We start from the raw sequence: 27,780 nt of genomic DNA on the forward strand, positions 1-27,780 counted from the left end.
GTTGGATTGAGATTTCTGACACATTGTAAAAAGTCAAAATGAGTTCAATTTAATTAAACACGTTTTTTAGTAGATTGGTTGAGTTAATATTATATGTTGACTTTTTTTCCGTGTATTTTTTGTAACCTAGCAAAACTTATTTGTAATTGTAGATTTATTACTGTCAATGAATTAAAGTATAATGTTTTTTTTTTAATTTTTCTCTTTAAAATAATTGGTCGACGCAATTGATATTTCAACTATTTGGATGATTTGATAAACTAATTTATAATCATTGTGATTATACTTAGATTTTTTATTTATTTATTTTATTTGTTCTTCATCTAGTTAGTGAATACATAAGTCGCCCTTTTACAGCCTATTTGTTTTTTTTTTTTTTTAAAATTACGGCAGATAAAGTCAACACATAACTCACTTAGACTTGAATTGAGTTAAAATTTCTAATCCACTCTTATAATAAATTCAACTAAACCCAATTAATTATTTTTTGTCCAATTAAGGGCTGACTATGTTAAGTTTACCTATCTTATAATCGCCCTAAATTAAAATTATTTTTTTTGTTAAGTTCCTACTTCCTGATATTTAGATATCATATTGGATACCTGGTTTTCCTGATTTATAGAAATCTGACCACCGGCAAAGTTATAACAACTCTCTACTAACTGATTTATTTACTCATTCAAGACAATTCTATCGACGCCGCAAGAATATTCTCAACGTTATAAGGAAAAAATCGAATGAAGGAAAATAATTTATTAAAAAAAAATACTAAATTTAAAGAAAAATTATGGTGATCTTATAAATTTTCCATAAATATTTTTTCTCCTAAATTCAAGTGTCAATGTTATGATTATTGATAGATTTTTTTATGCGTGTGAATGAAAGATAATACCCGGCATCCTGTTGAACCAAATCCCCTTAACAATTATCGTTAGATTAGCGTTTGAAAAAGGAATTAATGCATAAATTTATGATAATTAGGTATATTTGGTTGCATATTAGCAGTAGTTTATATTAAGAATCATTATGTTTCTTCTTCTTCATCTTCTAGTGGTGTACTCTATAGAGCTTTCCGAGAAACATAAATAGCAATTACGCAGCATCGGCATCGCAGATGAGTAAGGATTATGACGTGCTAGAGGTGTTTGGGTATGTGAAGGTTTTATTGAGTCTAATAATTAATTGTTGTGTAAGGCATCTAAATCTGGAGCCCTCTAAATTAATGGCGAGCGTCTACTGCAAATGCAAAGGCCCACCAGCACCACTCATCATTAGCCTTCTGCCAACAAACTACAGTACAACAACATGACCATTAGATTTTTTCCATTTAAATTAACTTAGAGTCTTAGACCATATATAGGTTTTCATTTTCAAATTTCAAGTCTTTTGTTTTGTTCCCCGCTGTCGCTCCCCGTGTGGGCTACACTCTACACCACCAAGTTCCCAAATTTATCCACCACAAAACAAATATACTAACAAGACATGGGCTTCATGAGACTCTTTTTTTTTTTTTCTCTCTCATCAGAGAGATGAAAATGATTAATTACTTACTAAATTTTTATTTGAACCTTTACTTAAATATGTTTATATTTTTTTTTTTTTATAAATGTGGAGTGAACAAAAGATATCCTCACAATCCACAGTCACGAGTTATTCTTAAAGAATGTAAAATACTGGTAAACAGATATTTCCTCTATTTATAGACGCTTCTCAATTTATACGGTGAGAAATCAAACCTTATTATTTACTTAAAGATCTCAAATTACTAGTCATTTATACAATTATACCACACCTTAAATGCAAAATTACCCTTTATTTAATTCAATGAATATAAGAATGAGAAAATTAGACACAAAGAGATAAAATAAAAATTGTAAGTTTGTTTATTTAAATAAGGATGAATTGCGTGGGAGAGAGAAATTCAGAGTTCATCTAGAAGATTTTTTTCTCACCTCGAGTAAAACTTTAGAGTGAGAGGAAGCATATCTATTTTTTCATATTTATAGTTTTTTAGTTAAAGAAGCTTAATCTCCGTGTAATGGATCATCTCGACCTAAAGTACTAGATCGTTTCGATCAAATTGTGAAGTATTGACTGAAGTTAATTAATTTATTTCTTATTTGTAACGTCTCATTTGTGTCCAAGAGTAAAACTATCATCACTATAAGTTAGGGCTCAATCCACTTGAATTTCACCTAAGTCAATTTAGTTTAGATCTTGGATAAAGTCAACATTCCTACTCAAAACACGTCAAATTTCATACTTTAGAACATTTATTACAGGGAAAAATTTTATTTTTCTAGTTTACTTTTTTCACTTATTCAAATGAGACCATTTTTTTTCTTCTTATTGTTTTTAAATAATTCATCCTGTCTATTACATATTTTTAATCTTATTGTTTTATTATTTCTGTCCTACCTGACAGTTAAACAAAGTGTTACTGTAGGGTAGAAAACTAAAATAGTAAGTTAATCCTAATAAAGGAAAGACATGCCATGGAATGTGAAACACAATGCCACATGCCTTGTCTTGAGCATCCATTCTTTGTACTTCTCTTTCCTGACTAAAAAAGCTGAAAGCAACCAACAGCCTGTCCTTATTATATCTCCTTTTCTTTCCTTTCTTTCTCAAGTTTTACATGCCGGGAAGAGGTCCCATATCTCGAAAAATGCATTTTTAAATTGTTAAAATATTCAGTTGAACCTTGTTAGTATATCATCCATACCCTTTTTGAGTTTCATTGCTTTTGCTCTTGTTCTCTGCCTCCCTCTCCCTCTCTCTCTCTGTCCTCCCCTAGTATCAAGTTCAACTTTCAATATATTATCCACACCTCCTGTCTGCACAAATCCACAGTTTCATCTTCTTAAGTGCCAAATAAGGTATGCTTTGTAGGGTTCCTTCTTTAATATTACATACAAGCCTCTGTCTTTCTGTCCCCCCGTTTTCTTTCTATTTTTAAAAACACAAGAGAGGGGAGAAAAAATTTGGTTCCTTTATTTGACTGTCCAGTGGCAATTTTGGTGGTGAAGGGAAGAAGTAAGCTTCCTTCAGCTACAGTTGTCTACAACACTCACTTCTATCTCTTTTAATGTTTTTTTAGTTTTTTTTTTCTCTTCCTATAATACATCTATTTGCTTCATTGTATTCTGTAGCAACTTAATTGTAACTCCGGTTTCCTTGGACCTCTTTCAACTTGGCTGCTGTTGTTAGTCATTATTACGTATTTTCAACACTCTCTCTGGTGAAGGTTTCTTCTCTCACTCTCTCTCTTGCTAAATACGGACAAACAATTGTTGAATATAGTTGTATACCAGGAGCCTATTTTATGGTTGTCTCTCTTTTTGTTTTTTTTATTATAATAAATTCCTCCCCCATCAGTTGTCACTTTAAAAATCTTGTTGAATAGAATTTCGGTTGGTGCACATTAATCACTTTAATGTGTTTTTACTTCCATGAAGTTTGGTTCACCTTCTTTTTTTCTATGAGTGTGTGTAGTCCAATGTTTCTTCCTACTTAAATTTTCTCTTACTTTTCAATTTTCATGCAATTGATTTGAGGGGCATCTTGGTGTGGTATACAGAAAGGTGAGCAAAGAAAGACAAAGAGGGGCTGAAAAAGTGTAAGTGTTTTTGTTATGGACTGGAATTTGAAAGCACTTTCTTGGGATTTGAGTGAAGTGGATCAGGCAAACTTACCCAACATGGAAACAATGGAAGGCTCAAGCAGATATGGAATGTATAGAACTAAGGGGGAATTTTCTGTTGACTTGAAGCTTGGCCAGGTGGGGAATTCTGGCACAGAATCAGTGTTGACTAAGTCCAAAGATGCTGTTGGAGTCTCCAAAATGACATCCTCATCTACTTCAGGGTCATCTAAGAGAGCTCGTGCCCTTAGCAACGGGACACAAACAGTGTCATGCCTTGTGGATGGGTGCCACGCTGATCTCAGTAACTGCAGGGACTATCATAGGCGCCATAAGGTCTGTGAAGTCCATTCCAAGACTGCACAGGTCTCAATTGGAGGCCAGAAACAAAGGTTCTGCCAGCAGTGTAGCAGGTGCATGTTTCATATGAATTTTCTCACCATTTGCTCTCTTAATTAATTAATGTTTTTATTTTTTTGATTTGTATCATGTGTAACTGATACCTTCGTAACCAATAAGTGTTGATGAGTTAAGTCTAGGAGATCACCAAGAGTAAGAAGTAGGCGCTAAAGTTTAAAAACTGCTTACAAAAAGATTATTTACCAACTGGCAATTGGACCATTAGACACCTAATCTTTTAATTTAGGGATCATTAGCCATTAGGGGGGAGGTAGAAGCACAATCCTCAACAAAAAAAAGGAATCTCAATTGATGGAGACTATACTGGAAAATTCTGCCGGATTAATTAAGATAATTCCATGCTAAGATACCTGATTATCTCGTGGGTGGTTTCCATGCTGAGCTGGAACTTATGCATTAAAAACACTTGTAAATGGTTAATTTAATTTACAATAAGTATGATGCTAATTTAGGAGACCACCCTCTTGAAGTCCTATAGGCTATAGCTTTAATTGTACTTGATGGATGATGCATTGACAAAGCCACATACCGGTAGATTCTGCAATAGGGGGGGAGAAAATGACTTTCATAAGGCCTGTATTATTGAGGTGATAAATCCTGGTTAGCTATTTTAACTTTTTAAGTATCATGTGCATTTAAATTTATTTGGGTACATTTCATGGCATGTTGACAAGTTGAAATGACATCTTACCTGACTGTAGTGGTTTGAATGATGAACCCTTGTGTAGGTTCCATTCACTGGAGGAATTTGATGAGGGGAAAAGGAGCTGCAGGAAGCGGTTAGACGGGCACAACCGACGGAGAAGAAAGCCCCAACCAGAATCTCTAACGCGCTCTGGTAGTTTTTTGTCGAATTACCAAGGTTAGCTTCCAGTTCTAGCTACATTATCTGAGTGGACCCGTATGTGCCTAGATTTGGAGCAGACATCTGCTGAGGATCCCCCACATAGGTACACAAATCTTAAAAAGAGTAAGAAATAACACAATGCACTTACCTAGCTCAGCCTCAGTGCGCTGCCTGCCACCATCCCTGATTTGGTCCATTCATGTCCACGCAAATGACAATCCAGTGGCCATTACAATAACGTGTCAGTACACACACAACACACACAAGCCTTTTGCTTTTCTTTTGAGTGAGAGATGCCATCCTAGACTGTTTCTGTGTAAGTAGTTTTCTATTTTGCTTAAATATCTTATCCTGTGTCACGCCCCCAGTTTCTTACACGGTTTGGACATTTCTCGACAACAAACACATAACATAGTACATCAATTATTGGTTAGGCACGGCCACCTATAACCAAGACCCTCGCCCACACACATAATGATATAGTATAACAATTAGAGAAAATATCTAATAGGTGTAGCTTAGTTTGTGGAGGAGAACCTAAGTTTCATCTCTCACAAAATATATTCATATATTCTTGGAGAGAGGTGATGAGTTTTAAGTGTGACTAAGTCCTAATCAAGAATTAGTCTCATAATCGATCTAAAGGACAAAAGCTCGTGGGTACCACTAGAGAACTTAAGACCCTAATTATGATGGTACCAAATAAAACAAATTAGAGAAAATAGTTCATACAAGATTTATACCGTCATCTAATTATTAAATTTTCATGATAATTTACTATCTTTTATATTGAAAGTCACAGAAATTAAACTCTAAAAAAATTATAATATTTTCCTTCCATGACTTGCAATATACCAACACACTAGAAAGTCAATGACTAAATTTAGTAGTAATTTTATCAGGCACACAGTTGCTACCTTTCTCAAGTTCACATGAGTACCCATCCACAACTGTGGTGAATCCTACTTGGGGTGGAGTTCTTACAACTTCTGGTGATGTTAGGCTTCATGGGCACAACCAACACCACCACCAGGTGCATTTGGCTGATAAACAGGACCTTTTTCTTGGATCTTCTCCAGCCGGTTACAAAGAAGGGAAGCAATTGGCATTCATGCAAGGTGACCACACCCTCAACAACCGGAGCCCACATCTTCCAGGTGCTTCCGTGGGCCAGGCCCAGATGTTTCTTAGGACCAGCCTGTATTCAGAAAGCGATGGGCTGAGATGCAAAATGTTCTGTGATAGCCTAACAAGTTCGATCCAAGACAACAACACCTCTCGTGCTCTCTCTCTTCTGTCATCACCACCACAACCGCTCAGTCCTGGAAATGGATTAAACCTGATGGTGAACTCTCACTCGCCCCTTATGCAACCCTTGGGCCTGAGCCTGCATGATAACAGCCTGGGCTCCGTGGACCCTGTTTTGGGCCCCAATGATTCTTCATCAATGTATAACATAGGTTCTAATGGATCTCAGGGGAATGAGGCCCCTCCACTATTTCCCTTTCAATGGGAATAGACTTTATAAGGGGACTCGTCCTTTGGATGTTGATTCTTTCCCTCGTACTATTTCAATGTTCAATTTATCTTTTAATGAAGGCAATGAACCATTATCTATCACGTTTAACAAAATGGTGTGGAAATTTTCATGTCTTTAAAAGTGTTGCTGTGTACTATCAAAAACTATATTCCCGTCACCTTTTTGTCTTTTTTTATTCTTTGAAGCAGCACCACATTTCAATGAGAAACTCTACTTGCTCATACAATGACATGTGCCAGTGCGTAACTTACAAAACGCACAAAAAAAATTATTGAAGTAATGGTCCTGATTTACACGAAAGGGCTCTGATATTAAAATTAGAAAAAGTAGGAGCTGAAAAGTAACAAAAATTAGAAGAAGAAAGATGTATAATTCTTAGATGAATGTACACCAGTTTTTCCTCCCCTTGCAAAGGGACTATGGGAGTATCATTCTCGTGTAATAAGGGCATGATACATTACATGATCTTTCCTTCACTTATTATTACTTGGTAATTTAGGAGGTATGTTCCCGTGTGACGTAGGTGCATGGTGTTTTTTAGACATGAAGCAAACCAAACATTGAGCCCGTTCTTTGATCTTTGGTGTAATTTGGTCGTTTAAATGCAAGTTGACCCAAAACAAATGGTTCAATATTTGAAATTTATTGGACTTGGAAAAGAAGTTTGTACTCAAATGTATTTCAGGTTTAGTAGGTCATTTTTTACACTAAAAAAAGTAAAATAAATAAATAAAAGTACTTATAGGAAAATAAAATGAGAATGTAAAACAAATTGAGTTTTTCTCATCATCTATAATATACTTCAAAAGCTAAAGTGAATGAATCGATTTTAGCGTATTGAAAAAAATTAATAATTTTTTTTCTTTTTCTACAAGTATTTACAAAGAAATTTATCCAAAAATAACCTAAATTCAAAATTTCAAGGATAAGAAATAAAATATAAAAACCTACTTATACGTAATTTTCCTAAATTGAGGGGGAAACATTTATCCACCCTTGAGGTACGAATAAGTTTGCCACTGTTAACATACCTATCTTTGCATTTTACAAAGTAAATGATGAGAATAGTCATAAAGGCTTAAACTGTTTAGGCGCATGCATGTAGGGTAAAGTTTCATTTTGAAAAGTAAAGTATTTTTCAAATGCTATCTTAGTAAGATGTTAATTATATAAATTATTTTAAATACAATTGTGTTCAACATGTATGTGGGATTATTGGAAGAGTCTAAAATTTAAATTCTAAATATATAATTACATTAAATATCTAAAAAGATAGTTTTACATGATAATCTTACTTGACTCAATAAAATTTGTCTCCATTAAAAAATATATAATCTATAAAAAAAATTCATGTTAAGCAGGATTTGATATTGGCACGGCTCAATCATACCAAAGGACCCAGCCATTAGGAGATTTGATTTGATTGAACCGTCCAACATCCCCATGTATTCCTCCAACAGAACAAATTACTATAAACATTAGCAATTTCTACCTTTGTGTATGAAGAACATAGGCTTGAGTTCCGAGCTATGTCATCCTCCAGCAACGATCCAAATATCAGAAATAAGGGTTTTATTGGAGGCCTCTGGCGTTATGGAAGAATAAGGGTCTTGAAGTGGCTTGCTTTATAAGAGAAGAAAGCGGATGAGATATATTGGGGAGATTTTGAATTAAATTAGGATGGTTGAGAGGTCAATATCTATCAATTATTATATAAATTTCCATTACATCCTATACCTACATTATAGTTGATGATTATATTAAGTCCAGAGAGGGGAGGTTTCCTTCCTCACCGGTTTTCTAATCGAATATGTTTTAAATAATGCTTCCAACACTGTGCCAACTAATTGTCATTATTCAAATCTATCTCTTCTTCCACCCTCCTCCCAGAGGAAAAGGGAATAATAATTAGTCTAATTATTTGAGGATCCATTATGTTTTAATACATAATTTTGTTGAGTTCATGCAGGTTGGTGGTTTATGATAAATTGAACCTGTATATAATCTTACCTTTCCTTTACAATTCAAGTGGCCATTTTTAACACTAATATATCATTAATACAACTTTAGATCCATGTCCTAATTCCCTGACTAATTAGGAATTTTCCAGCTCACTTAATATATGAAAGTGGAGTCGTGGCATTTTATATCCTAAAATGGTCCAGTGCTGCAATAGAAATATTTTTTTTCAAAGCATCCCTCATTGATGATATGTTGAAGCGCCAAGTACGAGGGCTCCTCCAAACAGTTATTCTTTTCCCTAGATGTGAAACAATATCCATTATACGTCAAAGAGAAATAAATAAAAAATAAAATCCGGTAATTGGGAGCTAGTAGCATCTAAAGTACCTCCTAAGAAGATTTTTTGGTGGAAAATGATCCAATGATGTTGCTATTCGTAAGGGTGGAGCCAATGTCATCACATAACACCGGGAATCTCAATGCTTTCAACTATATCACAAAGATAATAAACGTGTTTGACAACAAATCCCGCAATAAGAATTTAAAGAATCTTTGACTATCTAAGTGGGGAGGCCTCTTGCCCTTTGGCCCGGCGCCACCAACCCCTCACATTTTTCTTAATAACTTGGAGTTAGCTTTCCTAGTGCATCAAAGTCTTCATCAAATTATTATTTGAATTTTCAAAATTATTTTCAGAAACATCAATTATGGATCACACACACAAACGGCTGATGTTGAATGTTGCTCATAAGGCCCAAAGTTTAGTGATTGTTTGACAGATTAGTAGAATTAATTCTTTCCAACATACCACAGGTTTTAACTTGAATACACATTATTACAATGGCATTCACCGATTCAATTTTTTTTTATCAAAATCAAATTTACCGAACTAATAAAACAAATGAATCCCACATCATTCATTCCAGACTAGTGATCCGGCCGATTTTGTAGTCACTGGATTATTGCATTGGACATTTTCTTTGAAAAAAAGATGAAATGTACCTATCCAGATTTGAACCTAGCACCCTCTAATAAGATGAAATGCACCATCTATCCAGAAGCACTCTCTCAGGCGCTTTCGTAGACAATTGTATCCATACACCTTAATGGACGATCCAGATTTATTTGAAATTAAAATGAATGAAATGCACCGTTAGATTCTTATGCGGTCGGGTGTGGCTTCCGACGGTTTCATCCGCATTTAACCGATTATTTTACCTTTCTCCACGGAACACCTCTTTTTAGTTCGGTTTCTTGCGGTTCTGGGTCGGGTAGCAAATTTTTGCTCACCCCTATTAATTTGAATGTGAATGTAAAATGTAAAGTATGCACAAGATGAGACTTGAATTCTGGCTCCCAAAATTGAGACAATGCTTCTAATCACTAAATTAAGTAAAGTGTTTTGTTTAAATTTGTCAAGTTTTATTTGTATTATGATATCTTATATTTTTTAATACATTGAATATATATACCCTCCCCAAGTTGTGTCTTGGTGACTTGTTGGTCATGAGTTCGAATCCGGAAACAGTCTGGATTGAATTAATTATCAATTCCAATTTTAAAATTATGATCGAGACTATAGGCTTCTTAGGGTAGGCTTCCAGACTTCTCATTTTTGCCCTTCATTCATTTTCATTATCAATGCACATGAAGTAATGTAACTTGGTAACTAACTAACTATTCAGTGAATGGTGAATCGGTGATGTTGCTGTAAAAAGAAAATTTTGGTGTTGTTATTATTCATTATAGCCTCAGTGTTGTTTATATAAAATAATTTGGTAACTAACTAACTTCATAATCATCGAGGCACTTGAGATATTTGGGCAACCGAATGCTTTATTACCATAAAATAATTTTTGTACTGGTTTATACGGATGATTATACTAATTTAGTCTGCAAATTTTATTGAGGAGGTGCTTTTTATTAGTAATCTATATATAAAAATAATAAATCCAAATACAAAATACATCTACAAACACTCAAAATCAATTTTGATAGCTACGTTCAAAACATCGTTGAATGTAAAAATCAATTTTCTAATATATATATCCAAACAAAAATCAAGTTTACTAAAAATCAATTTTATAAGTTCACGTTAATCTCAAATCCATTCTACAAACGCTAGTCCAAACAAACACTTTATCTTTATACATTACAGTGAGACACAGAAAGTATCTCAGAGACTACTTGAATTATTTCCATGGGAAAAGGGTGCATATTAACATCATCAACGACAAGGAAGAACTACCCATAGTCCCATACCCTTGTCCACCTAAACACCGGTTGAAAGCATACTTGCCAAGTGGATCAAGGTTGGTTGTCACCTGGCATTTAAGATTTCTATTTGTTTGCAACAAATGGATAAAAAGGGGGACACATCAGAATCTGTCCAATTGGGACTTAAAAATACTAATGCCTAAAGCTCAGAAGATGCATCTCATCTCTGAACATATCACTCCAGTCAATTATATAGAACACGATGTTTTAAGCCAATTCTTTCAGCAAGGAATACAAAGAAAATACAAAAGCTTGCTCTCTTTGTTTTAATTCTTATTTCCTTACAAGCAAAACTCCAGCTAACAGATACATTGAAGAATAACAAAAAAGAACATCAAACAGAAATACCCAAAGACTTCTTAAACTTCTCAACCTCCAAATATACTGTGGAATAGGGAAGGAACTCTGAGTAATGGTCTCTGCTCAGATCATTTATAGCAACTGCCAGTTTGGGGATTTCTAAGATTTCTTCATGGGTCAAAGTCCTCACAAACCTGGCTGGATTTCCTGCCCACAGTTCTCCTGTTGGAATTCGCCTTCCTGGTGGAACTACTGACCCTGCTTCAAGGATTGACTGTGTCTCCACCAATGAACCTTCCATGAGGATGGAGTGCTGCCCAATAATGCACTCTGGCTCAATAGTGCAGGACCTCAACAGGCTGTATGCTCCAATTGTCACGTACCTCTCTATTGAAGTGTCAGCTGGAAGGCCTGTTTCGCAGAAGAAAGCATAAAACGATGAATAAGCATACATTCATAAACCATAATTAAGCCTATTCCATATGAATTTTTCAAGGATCTCAAATTGAATATGGAAACTGCAATGTAATTCAACTCCACTTAACAGTAAACAATTGCAAAGAAGTATGCTGATGACTAACTCTTGACCTAAAAGCAAACAGCTCAATAATGAATATCACATTCTATTATTATTTTAAAACAAGCATAAAAAATATCTTTCTAGAACCCCAGAAAAAACTCAGCCCACAATGGTATATATGTATAGAAATTAGAAAATTGGGATTGTAAGTATCAGATTGGACCATTACATAGAAGTATAACAGACCAATAATAGCGGTAGAATCAAAATTAACTCATTATTGTTTTGGACACAAAACCCACTCCAAGGTGCCCCAGTGCCAGACAGCTGTAGACTGAAAATAACAAGCTAAATGACCAGAAGTATCATTGCTCCAAACAACACAAAAACACATGCAAAGGCATGCTCATGACTTCATAGTGTACCACCCAAGCCACCTAAAGATCGAAGCCCTGGCAAAGCAAAGTAATCAGATCAAACAAGCATCTGTAACAAACTCCACTTCAACCTCATCCTCACTCTAAAAATATTACAATCTTGAATGATGTTAGAAAATTACTAATTCCTTCTTATCCGTGCAGGAAAGGAAAAGCAATCTAGCTCTCAATATTCAAGGACATTCACGCAGATGTCAACTAAGAAGTTAAGGACTTAAGGCTAAGCAATGAAACAATATTTCATTCAAAAATGCTATTTGGTACAACACTGTTGCACGAAAGTTTTACACAAGACAAGTGGCATGATTTCACCCAAAGCTTCTTGGATTAGGCTCTTCTAAAATGAATAGAGATAAAGTAAGTAATGATATGATTTGAGAAAAATAAACTGTTGATGCTTCACATTTCAACACATTCATAATTTGTCATGCATACGCACCCAATATCGACCATTGATTTTATCATCAACTACTGAAATTATTTATTTTATCCTCTAAAATGAATTGCTCACTTTAAGCAAGTCAGATCCAAGTTTGTTTGTTTTATTATTTAAATTTAGGCTTTGTTTGGATAAACTTTTCCATAGACACTTACAAGAGAAAAAATAACACGGTAAAATGAATTGAACTTCTCCCATGAGTTAAAAGCAACTAATGCACTTAACTTTTATAGAATCCCATTCATTTAATTAGTCCAAAAAATAACTGAATTGCGTAAGTTGATTTTAGCTTACGAAAGATACTCAATTCATTACACTTCTCCTACAAGTGATTATGGAAAAGATTATCCAAACATGACTTACTGTTTATCCAGTGAAATACATAAACCACACTTATCCTTTCTTCTTTTGGGCAACAATTTGATGTTAGAACTTAGAAGTAAATTAAGTAGTACGCAACTGCAAGGTATTGAATAAGCCAAAGTCTAATTCATCCCGACTAATACCAAGTTCTAATTAGAGCGACAAAAACGAACAAATCCAGAATTCACATTTCATAGGTAGAGAAACAGAAAGGAACGAAAGTGTTGGAAAGGGAAGCAAACCTAACCTGTGGGAGAAGACCAAGCAGCGTGAATAACGGAGCGTTCCTGAACGTTGGAGCAGAATCCGACGCTGATCTTGTTGAGATCGCCGCGGAGGACGCAACCGGGCCAGACGGAGGCTCCGTCCCAGACGGTGACTTGGCCGGCGAGGACCACGTTGGGTGCTACGTAAGCATCCACGGCCACTTTGGGGAGCCACTGCCCTAACGGGATTATCTTCCTCTGCCCTCGGTAGTCCCACTTCACGCGATCCGCCGACGGGGATATCGATTTCGCCGCCTCCGTCGCAAAAGCGCGTTCCGCTGCCAGCAGCTGCGGCTGCACGTGGTGCCTTGCGAGCGCGTGTGCGCTTCTTAGGGCTCTCTTGGAGAAGTGTGCTAGATTCGCCATGAGAGAGAGAGAGAGAGAGAAACCGGAAAATGAGAATGAGGTTGAGAAACAGAGGTAGCAGACAAGGGGGAATGCGTTTATGGGCTACAGAGACAAATGGGGTGGGTATCTCCAGCTCGATTCTTGGCCCATACTTATGCAGCTAAATAGGCATAGGCCCATGGATTTTTTATTTTTGTTTTTTATTCTTGTGAAATTTTAATCAAACCAATTCGTTAACCAAAATTGGAACAAAAAAAAAATAATGGCAAATAGAGCACTGATTGATTAACAAATTTGAAATACAATTTTTTATTAAAAAATGAATTTTAATACTAATTTTTATTTTTATTTTAAACTTCTTAACCAATGTCACCGAAAACTGATAGATAATTTTATTTTTCCATACTAAATTTATTTAAGATGTAAGGGTAATGAATTGAGTGAACAACTAAATTAGTAAGCTAAATACCACTATGTAAGGATTTGGTTTATTGGAGTTAGAAATTAATTAGTTTACTTTTAAAATTGGAAAGTCAAAATATTGTTTAATCAAAATTGATAAAATTACAAAAAAAAAATAGCGAAGTTGAAAACATACATTTCAATTTATATTATATGGAACCTATGAAAAGAAATAATATACATGCATGTGTTTACTGAAAAAAAATAGATCACTTATAACGAACATGTTCACAGGTACTTGATAAACAGTTATTTAATTTCAATACTTTTCATAAAATGTTGTTAAAATACTAGTAATACCAAATCTATAACATTATGTTGTGTGTGGCACATGATCAAGCATATGATTATACGTTAATAATGATGTTTTGCGTGACACGTGATTAAGGATATGATTATATGTTGATGATGATATGCTTTCGAGAGGAAAGTGTCAAGTGTATATGTCTTGTTTTAGAAACTATACGGTGTTGTTGTCCCTAGGATACTTACTAAGACCCAGTCTCATTAGTTTAAGTTATATTCCAAATTGATAGGTTACGAGACCTTGAACTATGAGCAAGGGAGAACATTTAGCTTAGATTTTCTTTTACAGTCCTTAATAGTGTGAACGTAATAATTTATGCTTTTACCATTAAGACCTTAATGTTTCAGACTCAATTTGTGTTTTATTTTTATTTTCTTAAAGATTTGGTTATTGATGTTGAAATATTTTAGGTTTGTGAGTTACACGAAACTTTTGTTATTATGTGAGTAAAGAGTAAAATTTACGGAATGCCCTCTCGAATGTTACTTTCGGATGAGTCGAATGATGCCGACCTTTAATAATTAAAATGACTACATCTTTAATCAACTGAATCAAATTCCGATCTCTGATAAGTATTTAATATTTTTCAAAGTGTGTGAGATGCGAAACAAATAAAACAGAAGTACGGGTTATATGGGAGAGAAGTAAAAAGTTATATGTTGGATAAAACTAATTTATAAATTAACTGAAAACTTATAAGTCATAAGTTAAAGAATTAAAAAGCTGAAAAGCTTATAATCTAACTAATAAAGTGTTTGGTAAGACTATTTTTTGAGTGAGGAAATTGTTATTACTCATCTTTTTTAACTATCATTAATTACAAAATAGAATTAAAAATCAATAAATAAAACGTTATTATATATATATATATATATATATATATATATATATATATATATATATATATATATATATATATATATTATTTAAACAATGTCCCTGTGATTATATTAATCAAGTAAATATGAGCTTGGATCTATTTTTTTACTGTCATTACATTGATCCAAGTAAATTTAAGCTGTATCTATTAAGATCTCGGATATAAATTTTATAATAAAAATTATGGTTAAAAAATATTTAATCTTTAAAAGTGATAATTATTAGGCTATTAAAGTCTTTGCTATAAAAACTCATAATTTCAATTGTTGACTTTAATAATTATTAATTATAAGATATTTGTATTGAATTTAACTTTTATAGATGGTGAATATAAATAATTTTACACGGTTAGTTAATTAGAAATGTAGTGTATATGATAATTTGTGATTTACTAATATTGTATTTTTTTAATTAAAAAGAGAGTAAAAGTTAATTCTAATCAAATACTATTAGAGTAGTAGTCTCTAAATTTAATATATACCAGCAGTAAAAAAAACTTTAATATATTAAAGTTAGAGACTAAATTAGTTAAATAATATTGTAATGTTATTATTAAGAACCAAATTAATTAATAATATTAATTTCAAAAATAAAATTGATTAATAGTTGTCATATTCAAAATTGTTTTATGGATAAGAGTGCCAATAAAGGAGTCCTACTTTATGCTACGCTTTCGGTGTACGAAACCACGTGGGTGCCCCTCACCGGGTAAACCTAAATAGCTAACCCTGACGGGGCGAGCGTTCGTCTAAAAGTCTAAAACTTTTCAAAAAGACATTCGATTAAATATATCCAACTTTCCAAAAACATTATACTACTATAAAAAAAATTATATATGACCTATATCCTAAGAATATTATTTTAAAAACTTAAAGTAATCGAAAGTTTTTTATTAGAATGTAAAAAGTTAGGCGGTTCGTGATTTTTGTATGTTCTTGAATTTTACATTAAATATTTTTTTTAATTCTTTAACCGATGTTCTGATTAGCAAGATTATTGAAAAAAAGGCTTTTAATTGAAAAACTGTTTAAAGAAAAAAAAGAAGGCAAGGAAAGGGCCGTTAAGTGGGTGACTTTTACATGTTTGCCTTTTTCGTTCAATTGGCCAATCCAGGAAAGAGATTGCAAAAGCAATAATAATAATAATAATACCAACGTTGTAAATAATGTTCACCGTCACAAAGCAAAAAGGATCATGATCCATACTATCTTGATAAAAAAAAAAAAAAAACACACACAGCAGCATCATCCTTATCTGAATCTATTGTTTTTTTCTGGGCACCCATGACCCAACCCCACATAAGATACATAGAGATCAAACAAGGAAATTATTGTAAAGCTAAAAAGACTAATTAAAAGGCAGAGATAAACATAGATGGGTGAAACTGAACCAGATCCAGGAGTTAGCCAGTGTAGATGTGAACGCCAATGGCAATGAGGAAGATAGTGATGAGGCCAAAGTAGATGATGGCGTGAACCAAAATGGAGGCCCCACTGGTTTGCATGTTCCCAAACTCTGCTACCCTTCCCCTGGCTGGCATCTGAAACAGAAGCCCCGGGCTTAACAGCACGAACAGCACCACTGCGATCACCACCGGGCCCCAATCAGCCATTTTCAAAGCAGAGAAGAGCTTTAAGGCTTCTGGGGGACACAAGTAGACAAAGTCACTTAGACGGAAACGGATGCTTCGCCTTCTCGCTAAACGTGTCAGCATCCTTAAATGCCATTTCGGAATTAAATAAATATTTACTATTACTACTTTTCCAATTTTTCTATATTCATTGTATAATTCTTTTTTTATTTTTATTGAAAATATCTGTTTAAGTGATATAGATAAGAAATTGTCGTTGGATTGGTATTAAAAATTATAATTATAATTATTTTGATTATTTAATAAGTGTCATAACATTCAGGGTTTGTTATTTCATCTATTTAGATATTGAAAATCAGACGCGGGCAATTACCAATGATTATTATAAGTTATACTTGCTTCAAGTTTACCATGATTTTTATGTTTTATATTTGATTCTATGGTGATTTTAAAAATAATCTAAAATTTAATCAAAATCAATGTTAACTTACACCATCATACTAATTTATCGTGATTTTGTAAGTTATTCAAACACACGTTAACTTATTATCATTTTTATCAATTTTCTTCTTATTATTAATAATTTCTTTACTCTCTTCTAAACATGTCAGTCAATTTTCATTTTCAAAATAATTCACATGATACATCTAACTACATACTATCCTTTGTTATTTTTTCAACATTTTTAATTTATGGTGAAGTATGTTAATAAGACCTTTACTCAAAATTATAAGATTAATTTGATGATTAAAGATAGAATGAAAAAGAGAAATTGTGAGTTTAAATCTTTTTCATTAAAAAAATTAACAATTAATATTTATCAATAAAAAAACATTTACTCATTTTTTTATTATACAATTAAATACATTTTTGACTATTAACAATATAAATAAAATTTATTAGTAAAAGTTTATTACTTCTAGTCTTATATATAAACAACAAATTGATTTTTTTGTCCCAATTATAACAAATAATGGATACTTTTTAAATTTATTAAAAGTTAATTTTCTTTTATACTCTCAATTCACTGTTAACTCTATTTGTTATGCACTTGCTCCTTGACTTATGAATCCTAACATTAAATGTGACTATTAGTAACAACATTTAAATTTAATGAAATTTTTGAAATAAAATTTGAATTTACAATATTATTAAATGTGATCACCATTTCCCTTGGTATTTGATTGTCCTATGTTTCTTATAATATGGGGAAATGCGCGCTAACAATTCTAAACACACTTTATCTTGTTGGTTAAAATTTATTATAAATTAAAAAAAATTAGGTCTCACATCTTATTAAATGACTCTATTATTATTTTGTAATTTCCAAAAAAAAAAATTAACCAATAATAAAATGTGTGTTAGAAAATATGTTATTAGGATTCTCCTAGTAGTATATAAGATCAAATTATGGATATTACTAAAATAAAAATATTTTTATAAAATATTAATTTTAAGTAAATAATCTAATTATTATTTTTATTCTAGACGATTTAATTATTTGTTTTTTTATACAAAAGATTGGAGATAATATTATTTTATCATTAAATAATGATAAGAGATATTATTTAAGATAATTAAGTTTATGAGGATTAAAATTGACAATTTTACTAAAATTAAAATTTGCAATTTTTACGACTTAAAACATATTTAAAACTAAAATAGTTTAGAGAATTTTATCATGAATGTGCTAATACATGGTGTAAAAATATTAAATTTGTTAAATAACTTAGTTTTAAAAAATATTTGATTTTTATAGTTTTGATATAACAGATAAACGTCTTTAATAAAAATTTATTTTAATTTTTTTAATCGTAACAGAGAATCACATTTTTATTTTTTACATGCAAAATATAGTCGCTAAAACTGGGTCAGTTTAGTGCTATCCTTTTGGCGGTTTTGTCTTATACTCTTGTGGGCTATGGCCTATGGTTTGCATTTTGTTTCCAAGTTACGAATTTGGATCCTACTGAAGAACATGGGCTTGGATTTTAAAATATTGCAGTTGCATGTTTTTATATTCTTCCTCGAAAAAAAATACTATCACTCTTCACCAAATTATACTCACATTTTTTTGATAGATTTTTTTATTATTGGTTAAATTATATTGACAATTATAAAATCAGAGTGATATTTATTAAATAATTAAAAATTAAAGCTTACGCAAATCTACAGTTCTCAATAGATTTCAGATAATAATAAAAAGAATTATTTTAGAAAGTGTTGTATTAGCATTCATCTCCCAAAAAATGCGTGGCTTTGTATTGTGGGGGCGAAGAACTCATTTCAACGGCAATGTTGAGTATTAGTAAAACATTTTAGTTTTTTGTTGGTTATAATAAATTCTGAGGGTGAGATTTACAAAACATATTTATATTTGAACTTGCTTTTTCAGCTATGATTCTTTCAACATTAATGTAAAACAGATGAACCCTTGGATTGATGAGTCAGTGATTTAGGCTTCCTACACTCAGCCTCTTCTAATAGTAAGTAGTTATTTCTTCGTTTTTATGTCGTAAAAGGCCAAACATGTTTGCATCAAATCACGAAGGTTTTTACTCTAAGAATAACTCTCTCTCTTTTTTATTAATTGATAGGCAAACCTTTCAATTAATTGAAGAGGTAACGGCATGAAATAGCTGCATCAACGGCTACAAGCTTGTTAATGAAGTAGTGCAGCTGCATGATTATGACTCTGACTTTAAAAGAAGGTTTGCAATTTGATCCTCGTTAATCACTAATATATTTGTCTCTTGATTAATATTTGCGAAACTTCTAGGAATCATATAAACATATGACAGTGTATTAAAATAATTTAGTTAGGTTAACCGTGTATTTGCATGTCAGCTTAATTTAAATATTATGATAGTGATTTTTTATTTAATGTATAATTATTCAGCATATATTTAAATTAGTAGTTTTAACTTTTAATTCTCGTAAGAACATTGTAATCAAAATATTTATCAATTTTTTTATGTAAAATAGATCAATCAATCCAAAGTTAAAAGTGTAATTTGACACTGTTAATTATTTCTATATACTACCCTTTGGACCTTATAAGATGCAAGTTAAAAGTGTAATTTGATCCTATTTGTAAAGTTCAATTTAAAATATTTTTTATATTAATTATTTTTTTATAAAAATATCCTTAATTAAAGTTAATTTTAGAATCACGTGATAATAAGAAAAATATAACCCAAGAACATTTATTTATTTTATTTTGAGGGTAACTTTGGAAAAAAATAATTTTATCTCAACTAAATTAATTAATTTTCTTAATCATAATGAAATAGTTATTTGAAGCTTACAGTAAGGAACATAGACCGGAGGTAGTATTATAAAATACACAGACACCGTTATATTTAATAGTTATTTATACATATTAAGTTATTTTTTTAAATACAAAAGGCTTTATAATTAATTATTAATAATTATATTTATTTAAAATAATTTTAATACTCAATCTTAAATACATTTTGATAGTTTTATTTTTAAATAAAGAAAACTATATTTGAGAAATTATACTTTCATTCTCTGTTATTTTGAGTTTTCAAATATATTCTCCAATTTATTTTTCATACTAGTTAGCCATTTATTATTCTTATCATTAACAAAGCAAATAACTTAACTTTTTTTATATAAAGTTCACGTCAAATGTTCTCAATTCCTTGAAATATTTTAATTTGGCACTTCTTATTTATTATTATTTATAGATTCACTTTTTTATCATTCTAAAGGAGAGCTTAAGGAACATATACATGTTAATCCTTTGTAGCGTGTTGCCTCTAAAACACTTATATTCACCATCAAATTTATATCTAATAATGATAGAGGAATTTTTTTAGGGTTAATAATGATAAAAGACAATAACATAAAATAAATATACAAAAGGAAAATTTATTTGTCAAAAGAAATAAAATGATAAAAAATTATCTTAATCATTATTAAAAAACTTGAATCCATCTAATTGATTTGTCTAATATTATTATCCACTAAGATGTTTTAGTTAGATCACTTATTGGATTGTGTGTATATTTAATCCAATATGATCCGTTACTACCCAATCAATTTTATAGATAGGCGGTTGACCTAGAAACTCAACTCAATGCAATCCAAGGTAACCATGTTTAACTTATTCATGAAGATGTGTTCAAAAAGTTTACATTACTTTTAATCGTTATCATTATCACAATCAAACCTTGATGCTCTTTCCCCTTTCCGTATCATTATCCCCAAATCCTTCCCACCACAACACCTTTAAGTGACACAAAACATGGTTGGCCATTTTCCTCTAACCTAATATACCATTATTGCATGTTGTCTTTATTTTTTTAAATTTAAAAATAGGCATGATTGATGCCAACAAGATTTAATCATAAGTCTTCAAATTCAAATGCCCAAAGACTAATCACTAAGTTACAAGACTTTTATGGATAACTATATGACAAATTATATATATATATATATATATAGAGAGAGAGGGATCAGCTTACTCATAATTTAAAATTATGCTTAGAATAAGTTGATCCCTCCTCTAAATATAAACACATAAAGTTATTAAATTTTTAAAATAATTTTATTGTTTCATACTCGTTAGCACTACATGTTAATGAGTAATTTCTATCTAATTTTTTGTTTAGAACTTCATGGAGGAATGTCAATGAAATTTAACTCAAAGAATGAATGAGTGGAATTATATTAGTTTATGATGTAATTTTTTTCCTTTTTAAAAGATAGAGTGTAATTTTTTTTATTAATATAAACATATTAGTCAACTAGTGATCCACAATTTCAATCATTCACCAGATATCTTGATCGGATCAATCATTGGTTTAATTTTTAAACTATGATTTAAACTTGAATACATATATTGAACTTCTTTTGTATGAAAAAAGTTTAGATGAATTTGGTTTCGAGAATTCACAAAGGTTAAGACAAACCTAAATCAAAACTAATAAAATTCTCACATTGATAGTGAAAATCAAATTTATATATTTGTGAAATATTATTTTGTTTTTTACCTATTAGACCAATATTTATTGAGTAATTAAGATAAAAGATAATTGATTTTCCATCTTTGGATTGTTAGTTACAACAAAGAGAGACTTATCTGAAACTCAAGAACCATAAATTTCTCTTTTCTATTTTGCAACATGATTTTAAGATTGAAATTGAAAATTAATTTTGATTTTACAAAATTTCAAAAAGACAACATATCATCCCGAACGGATCTTAATATCCACATAACTGAATTTGTTAAGAGGCCATAAATGTAATTACACACGGCTATTCTTTCTTTCTTTTTTTCTTTCCTCACATCAGAGACACAGAGCACGTTCTTCCATTGCCATCCTTAGCCTCACATTTCAGACTAGCAGGTGTTGAATTTACCGCAATTTCTGTTACGACAGTAAATTTGGAACAAAAAAAAAAAACAATAAATGTACTAAATAGTATGAAATAAAAAAAAGCGGGTGACGTGTAGCAATAGCATTGGCCCCATTTGAATCGGCTTAAAGTTCTCCTCTCCGACCACCCCGCCTTTTTTTTCAAGCAGCGCCACAACCACAATGTTCCTTCTCGATCTCTCTTTCTCTTCTCACCGGCTGGTCACCGGCTTCTCTCATTCTCCGACCGTCCCCACCCCCTTCATTCCCGATTCGTTCGTCTTCGCTGCTTCGCGTCAACACTTTTTTTCTCTTCTAGGTCATTTATGATTTCGATCTTTTCCTTTAATTTCTCCTCCATTTGTTTTGATTTGATTTGAATTTCCACGGTTAAGTTAAGGTAGTGTTCGGGAAGATGTCGAGTCACGGTGGTTCTTCTTTAAGGAACGGTTCCTTGTCCAATAGCCCCACGCGGGCCAAGAAGAAAGCCTTTGGCTCTGAGCATTCAACGCCTGACTTTATTGCTCGTAAAACCTTTACCTCACCGCGCACCATGTACCTTCTCCTTCTCTTTCTCCTTTTTTCATCTTCGGTCTTCTCATCTATATATGCCTTTTGCTTTCTGGACAAATGTTTCATGTTTAATTGAATTGTAAATTCTCTCAATATACAAGTTATAATAGTTATGTTCTGTGCTTAACGATATGTATATTATAATTAGAATAGCTATATATAAAGAATAATTCACAATTTTATTAGGATTTTCCTTTTCAACTTGAGTGTTTTAAATACAGTTTTTAATTTTTAATCTATCATTTAATCTATATATTTAAAAATATTTTTTTATGAATTTAAATTATACTATGAGTATGCACCCAATTTTTTTTTAATACGATTTTTACATTAAACATTTAAATAATATAAAATACATGTTAATTCTGTCCATTCCAGAAGCTAAAATACGATTCCAAAGATGAAGGCAAATTGAAATATTATAATGAATAACTATTCTCTTCGTTTTCATGTGAATTGTGATTTTCACTTTATGGAAACACATATTCTCACATTTAGCTAATTGATTCATTACATGGAGTTAATAATTAATGCAGCACTCACTAGGCAACTGCTAAATGCTTTCAAATGATTCATTTGAAATTTTACCCAAATTTGTGATGGCTTCGTGCTTTGATATGTAAGAAGAGATGATTCAGTAAATGGCTATTATGGTTTTATCATTTAAATCATGTGATGATGATGCCATTGTTTTCTACTTGGAATTGGATCAGGGGAGAGAGAACTGTGAAATCATTGCGGCTTTCAAAGGCATTGACAGTTCCTGAAACAACAACCGTCTATGAAGCTTGCCGTAGGATGGCTGCTCGCAAAGTTGATGCTCTATTACTAACTGATTCTAATGCTTTGCTCTGTGGAATCCTCACAGACAAGGTAAGTTATTGGACTTTATGACCCATTAATTAACAAGAAAGATTTTTTTGTAAACTATTCTGCAGTTTTTAGTTTACATACTTAATTTGCTATTCTAATTTTGTGGTTAAGGATATAGCAACAAGAGTTATTGCTCGTGAAGTTAATCTCGAAGAAACACCTGTTTCCAAGGTTATGACAAGGAATCCAGTATTTGTCCTTTCTGATACTCGTGCTGTGGAAGCCCTCCAAAAGATGGTGCAAGGTTGGTATTACACGGAGATAGGCACATGCTAATTACTATTTCGGTACGGTGCCCTTTGAATAAATACAAAGATGATTATGTTTTCAGGGAGGTTCAGACATTTACCTGTGGTGGAGAATGGAGAAGTAGTTGCCATACTTGACATAGCAAAGTGTTTGTATGATGCCATTGCCCGTATGGAAAGGGCAGCTGAGAAAGGAAAGGCAATTGCGGCAGCAGTTGAAGGTATCGAAAAACACTGGGGAACATCTACTCCTGGTTTGTACAGTTACTTTCTTTTTTGTATGCCTAATTTTTATTTCTAATAATTGGACAGCGTAGTTAATTAGGTTGCCAGTTTCTACATATTTTTTTTTTCACTCATTTGGTCTTTGTGCAGCCTCCAATTCGACATTCATGGAGACTCTTCGCGAGCAGATATTTAAGCCATCTTTGTCTACAATTATTCCTGAGAATTCAAAGTAGGTAATACCTTCTTTTGTTTTGGCTGAACAAAAGTTGCCTCAAATTTAATTTGTTTGCCTGCTTGAAGTTATTATATCAAGTTAATTCAGCAGATAGTGGCACTTTCCAGGGTTGTAACAGTTTCACCAACAGACTCGGTTTTGACTACAACAAAGAAGATGCTTGAACTTCGTGCAAGTTCAGCTGTTGTGACGATTGATGACAAACCTTGTGGTATTCTTACGTGAGTGTGTTGCTATATATGGGCATTGCCACCAGTCCCCTTTTTCTGAAAAGTTACACCTTTTCTACTTTTGTCTTATACTGAAAAATTAAATTTTTGTTAACGTTTATCATCGGAATAGTTTTGATGAACTATAACCTGCATACAAATTTCAGTTCAAAGGATATCTTGATGCGGGTAATAGCACAGAGTCTTCCTCCATCGTCAACTCTTGTTGAGAAGGTACATCTAGATCCAGTGACGTTAGGACCACCATGTTTTAGAAGGAAAAGTAGTCTTTCTGAGCGTTCGTTCAATTATCGTTTGTAGTCCCTCTTATTTGACGTAAAGTCAACACAATCCTACAGGTCATGACTCCAAATCCAGAATGTGGAACAATTGATACACCAATAGTCGATGCACTTCACACTATGCATGACGGAAAATTTTTGCATCTTCCTGTGGTTAATAGAGGTAATATAGATAGTATATGAGATGGGGAAAAAGTTCTTGTATTAGTAATTTCTGATTTGAGTGGTTGAAAACAGGTGGCATTGTTGTTGCTACGGTTGATGTGATTCATATCACGCATGCGGCTGTGGCGACAGCTAGTCAGGTATGCTTTCTTTGACTGTGTTTATACCCACTAAGGTTGAGTGCATTGAACTTTTATTGAATCCTGTTTGAAATGGGGTATGAGGCTGTTTATTTGTAAGTAATAGCAAATTATTGTCAGCAAAACTTGGTACTTTTCATGTTCTTAATTGATTGTTTTGATGTTAAACTAAATTCAGATTATGAAAAAACAAAACAACAAATAAATTCAGGTTTCAGATATGAACTGACATGTATTGATATCTAAATATGTATGCATATTAATGATGAGTGGGTCTTCAGTTAGCATTTTGGTTTTAAACCTGGGGGAAAATTGCCACCTTTTATTTTTACCCATTTGCTTAAGCTTCTTGGGAATATAAGAATCTGAAAGCTTGATAATTGATTAGCAACAAAAGATTAACCGATGTTAACTAATTTTTATTTTTTAAATGTGCTTAAAGCATGGAACTGGGTATTAGGAATAGAAAAGGAGGTGGCATATCATACTAATGAAACGATGAGCTATGAATTGAAAACCAAATGAAATCAGAGGGCACTTATTCAACTGTTTTTCCCTCTCCTACTTGCAATGTGTAGCTCCCAAGACTAAAAAACTGAAATTGTTTCTTTCACTTACCGGGTTTGGAGCATTGCTGATGTTAATGTTGAATAGGAAGACTACGTGACACCGAAATTCAATTTTTTTTCGGCTTCCATGATCTTTTTTTTTGTCATTTGTAATGACGGTTTCATTTTCTTCACTAATTAGGTCGGAAATACGCCCAATTTTAACAACGAAGCTGCCAACTCCATGATACAAAAATTTTGGGATTCGGCCATGGCCTTAGCTCCAAATGAGGAGGATGAGGATTCACAAAGGTTATATATACATGCGTCGATGTTGTTAGGAAAAAATATTTTCAATATTTTAGTTTAATTACATATTATTATTGACATGACAGCGAGGCTTCCTTGAAAATGATTTCCGAGGGAGGAGAAACAGGGAGATCCATTTCTTATCTTACGTCAAGCATGCAGAACGTATTTTCGTTCAAATTACAAGACAGGAAGGGCAGATTGCATAGGTTCACATGCGGTATGTTAACTATTACATGTTTCCAATCATGTCTTAGCGTATATGTGTGCTTTACCTCTCTTCTATCTCTTTTAGCATGCAAAAGTGCCAATGATGGTTACAATATATGCTCATATCGCATGCTTTCAGTCTATTGATGAGTAAATTCGCATTCATTATTGTAGTTTTCAGTAATGTTAGCTGCACATATTGTACATCCCATAATTCAAATAGGGGATTGTGCCTTATTAATACTGAGATGAATAAAAGAGAGACAGAGAAGGAGAAATGGATGGGTGATGAGACGTGAGAAACTTCTGTAGTTCAACATTGATATGCAAAGACGTATACTTGGGTTTTTGTTTTGATGAAATAAATAATAATGCATTTTGAAAAATAAAAGGAGAGAAAGAAAGCAAGAAGGTAATAATGGGTATTCTGTAAGCTGTACCAGAAACTTGTTTATTGCCCGAAGTAGCTCTATTTCAACTTTCAAGTTAATTATACATTACGTAAAAAAGTGTAAGTTGAGTGATTTATGTGCTTGTATTCAACTTCAGATACTCGGAGCTTGGCAGAGGTTATAACTTCCATCGTTCAGAGAGTCGGTGATGATATTGACCCCATGAACCTGCCCCAAATTTTGGTAAGTTTCAAGATGTTATATTTATATTCTTCAGTCAGTTTTTTTCTCGTTTTCCTAATGCAAGCTGGTCAATTTTTTTTGTAGTATGAAGATGAAGACAATGATAAAGTTGTACTGGCTTCGGACAGTGATCTTGCTGCAGCTGTGGACCACGCGAAGACGGCTGGTTTGAAGGTATGATTAAATGGAATTGGGGGAAGGGGTGTGTGAAGAAAATCTGGATTTAGATTAATGATTTTTTCATATTTTTTTTAAAATCATATGGGAATAGAAAAATCTATAATGTTCATTGTAAGTATCAAGAATCAATAGTCTTAAAAGGTTAAAGAACTTAAATGTGTGGATAGAATAAAGGTTCAAGGGATTGAAGTTTAAACTCTGCTTAGTAACAGAACCTTAGATACGTTCAACTGAAAAACTGCTTCATAGCATTTTAGCGAGCAATCATCTAAGGCTTGCTGTCATTTGAGTGGGATTTGAACCTATCACCCTTGATAGTATCAGATAAGTTTGACTTTGAATTGATGAATTTTGTAGGGATTGAGATTGCATTTAGACTACTCTGGAACACATGGTTATGGAACTGATTCAAGTTCAGTAAGTTGGAAATATGCTAATTCAGAAGCATGGGCATCGGCATACAGTGCCATTGCTGCTGGAACTGCAGTTGTTGCTGCCTTAGGTCTATTGGCGTTTGTGAGGCGAAGTCGATGATAGGAAGAAGCTGAGTTGTTTTTGGGGGGTAGAGGCCAAAACTGAAGCCTGTTGGAACTTAGGAGGAGGGGCATACTTTTAGCACTTGCCAATCTGTAAGTTCTGACATTTTGTATATCGACTTGTATTCGAATATTATACGAGAAAGGAAGGAACAACATTTTTATTCCGCTGTCTATAAATACTACTTGCAGCTTGTAAATTTGTAATTCACGGGTTTAGAAGCCTCATCAACACGAGAATTAAAAACAGCCATATGTATCTCTGCTAACTCTATGATATGTTATTAATAATTAAATCAGAAATCGGGATTGAGTTGATAAGAAACAATGATTTTCATCTGATAATCGCTCTTGCAATTTATCAATCAGTAATTGTTTATTGTAAGCTGCTTTGTTTGATT

The 27,780-nt window shown here is 32.5% G+C and overlaps 4 protein-coding genes, 1 long non-coding RNA gene and 1 other non-coding gene across 13 annotated transcripts; 2 read left to right on the plus strand and 4 right to left on the minus strand.

The window, feature by feature from the left end:
* The first annotated feature begins 2,346 nt into the window (after positions 1-2,346).
* Positions 2,347-6,563, plus strand: LOC100806507 (squamosa promoter-binding-like protein 13A). Of its 5 annotated transcripts, none has more exons than XM_041015643.1 (5): positions 2,347-3,036; positions 3,153-3,241; positions 3,581-4,056; positions 4,792-4,925; positions 5,813-6,563. In XM_041015643.1, the coding sequence occupies exons 3-5, from the start codon at positions 3,635-3,637 to the stop codon at positions 6,427-6,429; spliced, it is 1,173 nt and encodes a 390-aa protein (XP_040871577.1). In that variant the 5' UTR covers positions 2,347-3,036; positions 3,153-3,241; positions 3,581-3,634; the 3' UTR covers positions 6,430-6,563. The 5 variants fall into 5 exon arrangements, with proteins under 5 accessions (XP_040871577.1, XP_040871576.1, XP_003525416.1 ...); XM_041015642.1 differs by having other exon boundaries at positions 2,347-2,879; XM_041015641.1 differs by having other exon boundaries at positions 2,348-3,036; positions 3,153-3,247.
* On the minus strand, positions 4,279-5,819 carry LOC106798748 (uncharacterized). The gene is made up of 3 exons (XR_001388474.2): positions 5,059-5,819; positions 4,755-4,972; positions 4,279-4,637 (listed from the first exon to the last, which is right to left on the minus strand). It is a non-coding gene; the product is annotated as an uncharacterized lncRNA (long non-coding RNA).
* Positions 6,564-7,807: 1,244 nt separating the features above from the next.
* MIR171E (microRNA MIR171e) lies at positions 7,808-7,897 on the minus strand. The gene has a single exon (NR_048786.1). It is a non-coding gene; the product is annotated as a microRNA MIR171e (primary transcript).
* Positions 7,898-10,932: 3,035 nt separating this feature from the next.
* On the minus strand, positions 10,933-13,493 carry LOC100805621 (gamma carbonic anhydrase-like 2, mitochondrial). Its single transcript, XM_003525366.5, has 2 exons — positions 12,996-13,493; positions 10,933-11,400 (listed from the first exon to the last, which is right to left on the minus strand). The coding sequence occupies exons 1-2, from the start codon at positions 13,378-13,380 to the stop codon at positions 11,024-11,026; spliced, it is 762 nt and encodes a 253-aa protein (XP_003525414.1). The 5' UTR covers positions 13,381-13,493; the 3' UTR covers positions 10,933-11,023.
* A 2,697-nt stretch (positions 13,494-16,190) lies between these two features.
* Positions 16,191-16,893, minus strand: LOC100805083 (uncharacterized). The gene has a single exon (XM_003525365.3). It carries the CDS (start codon positions 16,722-16,724, stop codon positions 16,413-16,415), a length of 312 nt encoding a protein of 103 aa, XP_003525413.1. The 5' UTR covers positions 16,725-16,893; the 3' UTR covers positions 16,191-16,412.
* A 4,970-nt stretch (positions 16,894-21,863) lies between these two features.
* LOC100783514 (CBS domain-containing protein CBSCBSPB1) lies at positions 21,864-27,543 on the plus strand. Of its 4 annotated transcripts, none has more exons than XM_006580545.4 (15): positions 21,864-22,307; positions 22,384-22,543; positions 23,275-23,434; positions 23,546-23,678; positions 23,766-23,903; positions 24,058-24,139; positions 24,253-24,366; positions 24,522-24,588; positions 24,714-24,819; positions 24,894-24,961; positions 25,712-25,821; positions 25,905-26,038; positions 26,578-26,663; positions 26,748-26,837; positions 27,201-27,543. In XM_006580545.4, the coding sequence occupies exons 1-15, from the start codon at positions 22,172-22,174 to the stop codon at positions 27,375-27,377; spliced, it is 1,761 nt and encodes a 586-aa protein (XP_006580608.1). In that variant the 5' UTR covers positions 21,864-22,171; the 3' UTR covers positions 27,378-27,543. The 4 variants fall into 4 exon arrangements, with proteins under 4 accessions (XP_006580608.1, XP_006580606.1, XP_006580607.1 ...); XM_006580543.4 differs by having other exon boundaries at positions 21,866-22,307; positions 23,766-23,936; XM_006580544.4 differs by having other exon boundaries at positions 21,866-22,307; positions 22,393-22,543; positions 23,766-23,936.
* Positions 27,544-27,780: the final 237 nt, after the last annotated feature.

Source organism: Glycine max, chromosome 5, assembly GCF_000004515.6.
Source record: "Glycine max cultivar Williams 82 chromosome 5, Glycine_max_v4.0, whole genome shotgun sequence".
NCBI classification, from domain to species: Eukaryota; Viridiplantae; Streptophyta; class Magnoliopsida; order Fabales; family Fabaceae; genus Glycine; species Glycine max.

Excerpts from the sequence above, each read along its gene's own strand:
- LOC100783514 (XM_006580543.4), top strand. The coding sequence starts at position 22,172 with ATGTTCCTTCTCGATCTCTCTTTCTCTTCTCACCGGCTGGTCACCGGC. Across the intron at positions 26,039-26,577 it reads ATTGCATAGGTTCACATGCG|ATACTCGGAGCTTGGCAGAG; the intron begins GTATGTTAACTA and ends ATTCAACTTCAG. Across the intron at positions 26,838-27,200 it reads CGAAGACGGCTGGTTTGAAG|GGATTGAGATTGCATTTAGA; the intron begins GTATGATTAAAT and ends TGAATTTTGTAG.
- LOC100806507 (XM_041015643.1), top strand. The coding sequence starts at position 3,635 with ATGGACTGGAATTTGAAAGCACTTTCTTGGGATTTGAGTGAAGTGGAT. Across the intron at positions 4,057-4,791 it reads TTCTGCCAGCAGTGTAGCAG|GTTCCATTCACTGGAGGAAT; the intron begins GTGCATGTTTCA and ends ACCCTTGTGTAG. Across the intron at positions 4,926-5,812 it reads TTTTTTGTCGAATTACCAAG|GCACACAGTTGCTACCTTTC; the intron begins GTTAGCTTCCAG and ends TAATTTTATCAG.
- LOC100805083 (XM_003525365.3), bottom strand. The coding sequence starts at position 16,724 with ATGCTGACACGTTTAGCGAGAAGGCGAAGCATCCGTTTCCGTCTAAGT.
- LOC100805621 (XM_003525366.5), bottom strand. The coding sequence starts at position 13,380 with ATGGCGAATCTAGCACACTTCTCCAAGAGAGCCCTAAGAAGCGCACAC. Across the intron at positions 11,401-12,995 it reads TGCTTGGTCTTCTCCCACAG|GCCTTCCAGCTGACACTTCA; the intron begins GTTAGGTTTGCT and ends TCTGCGAAACAG.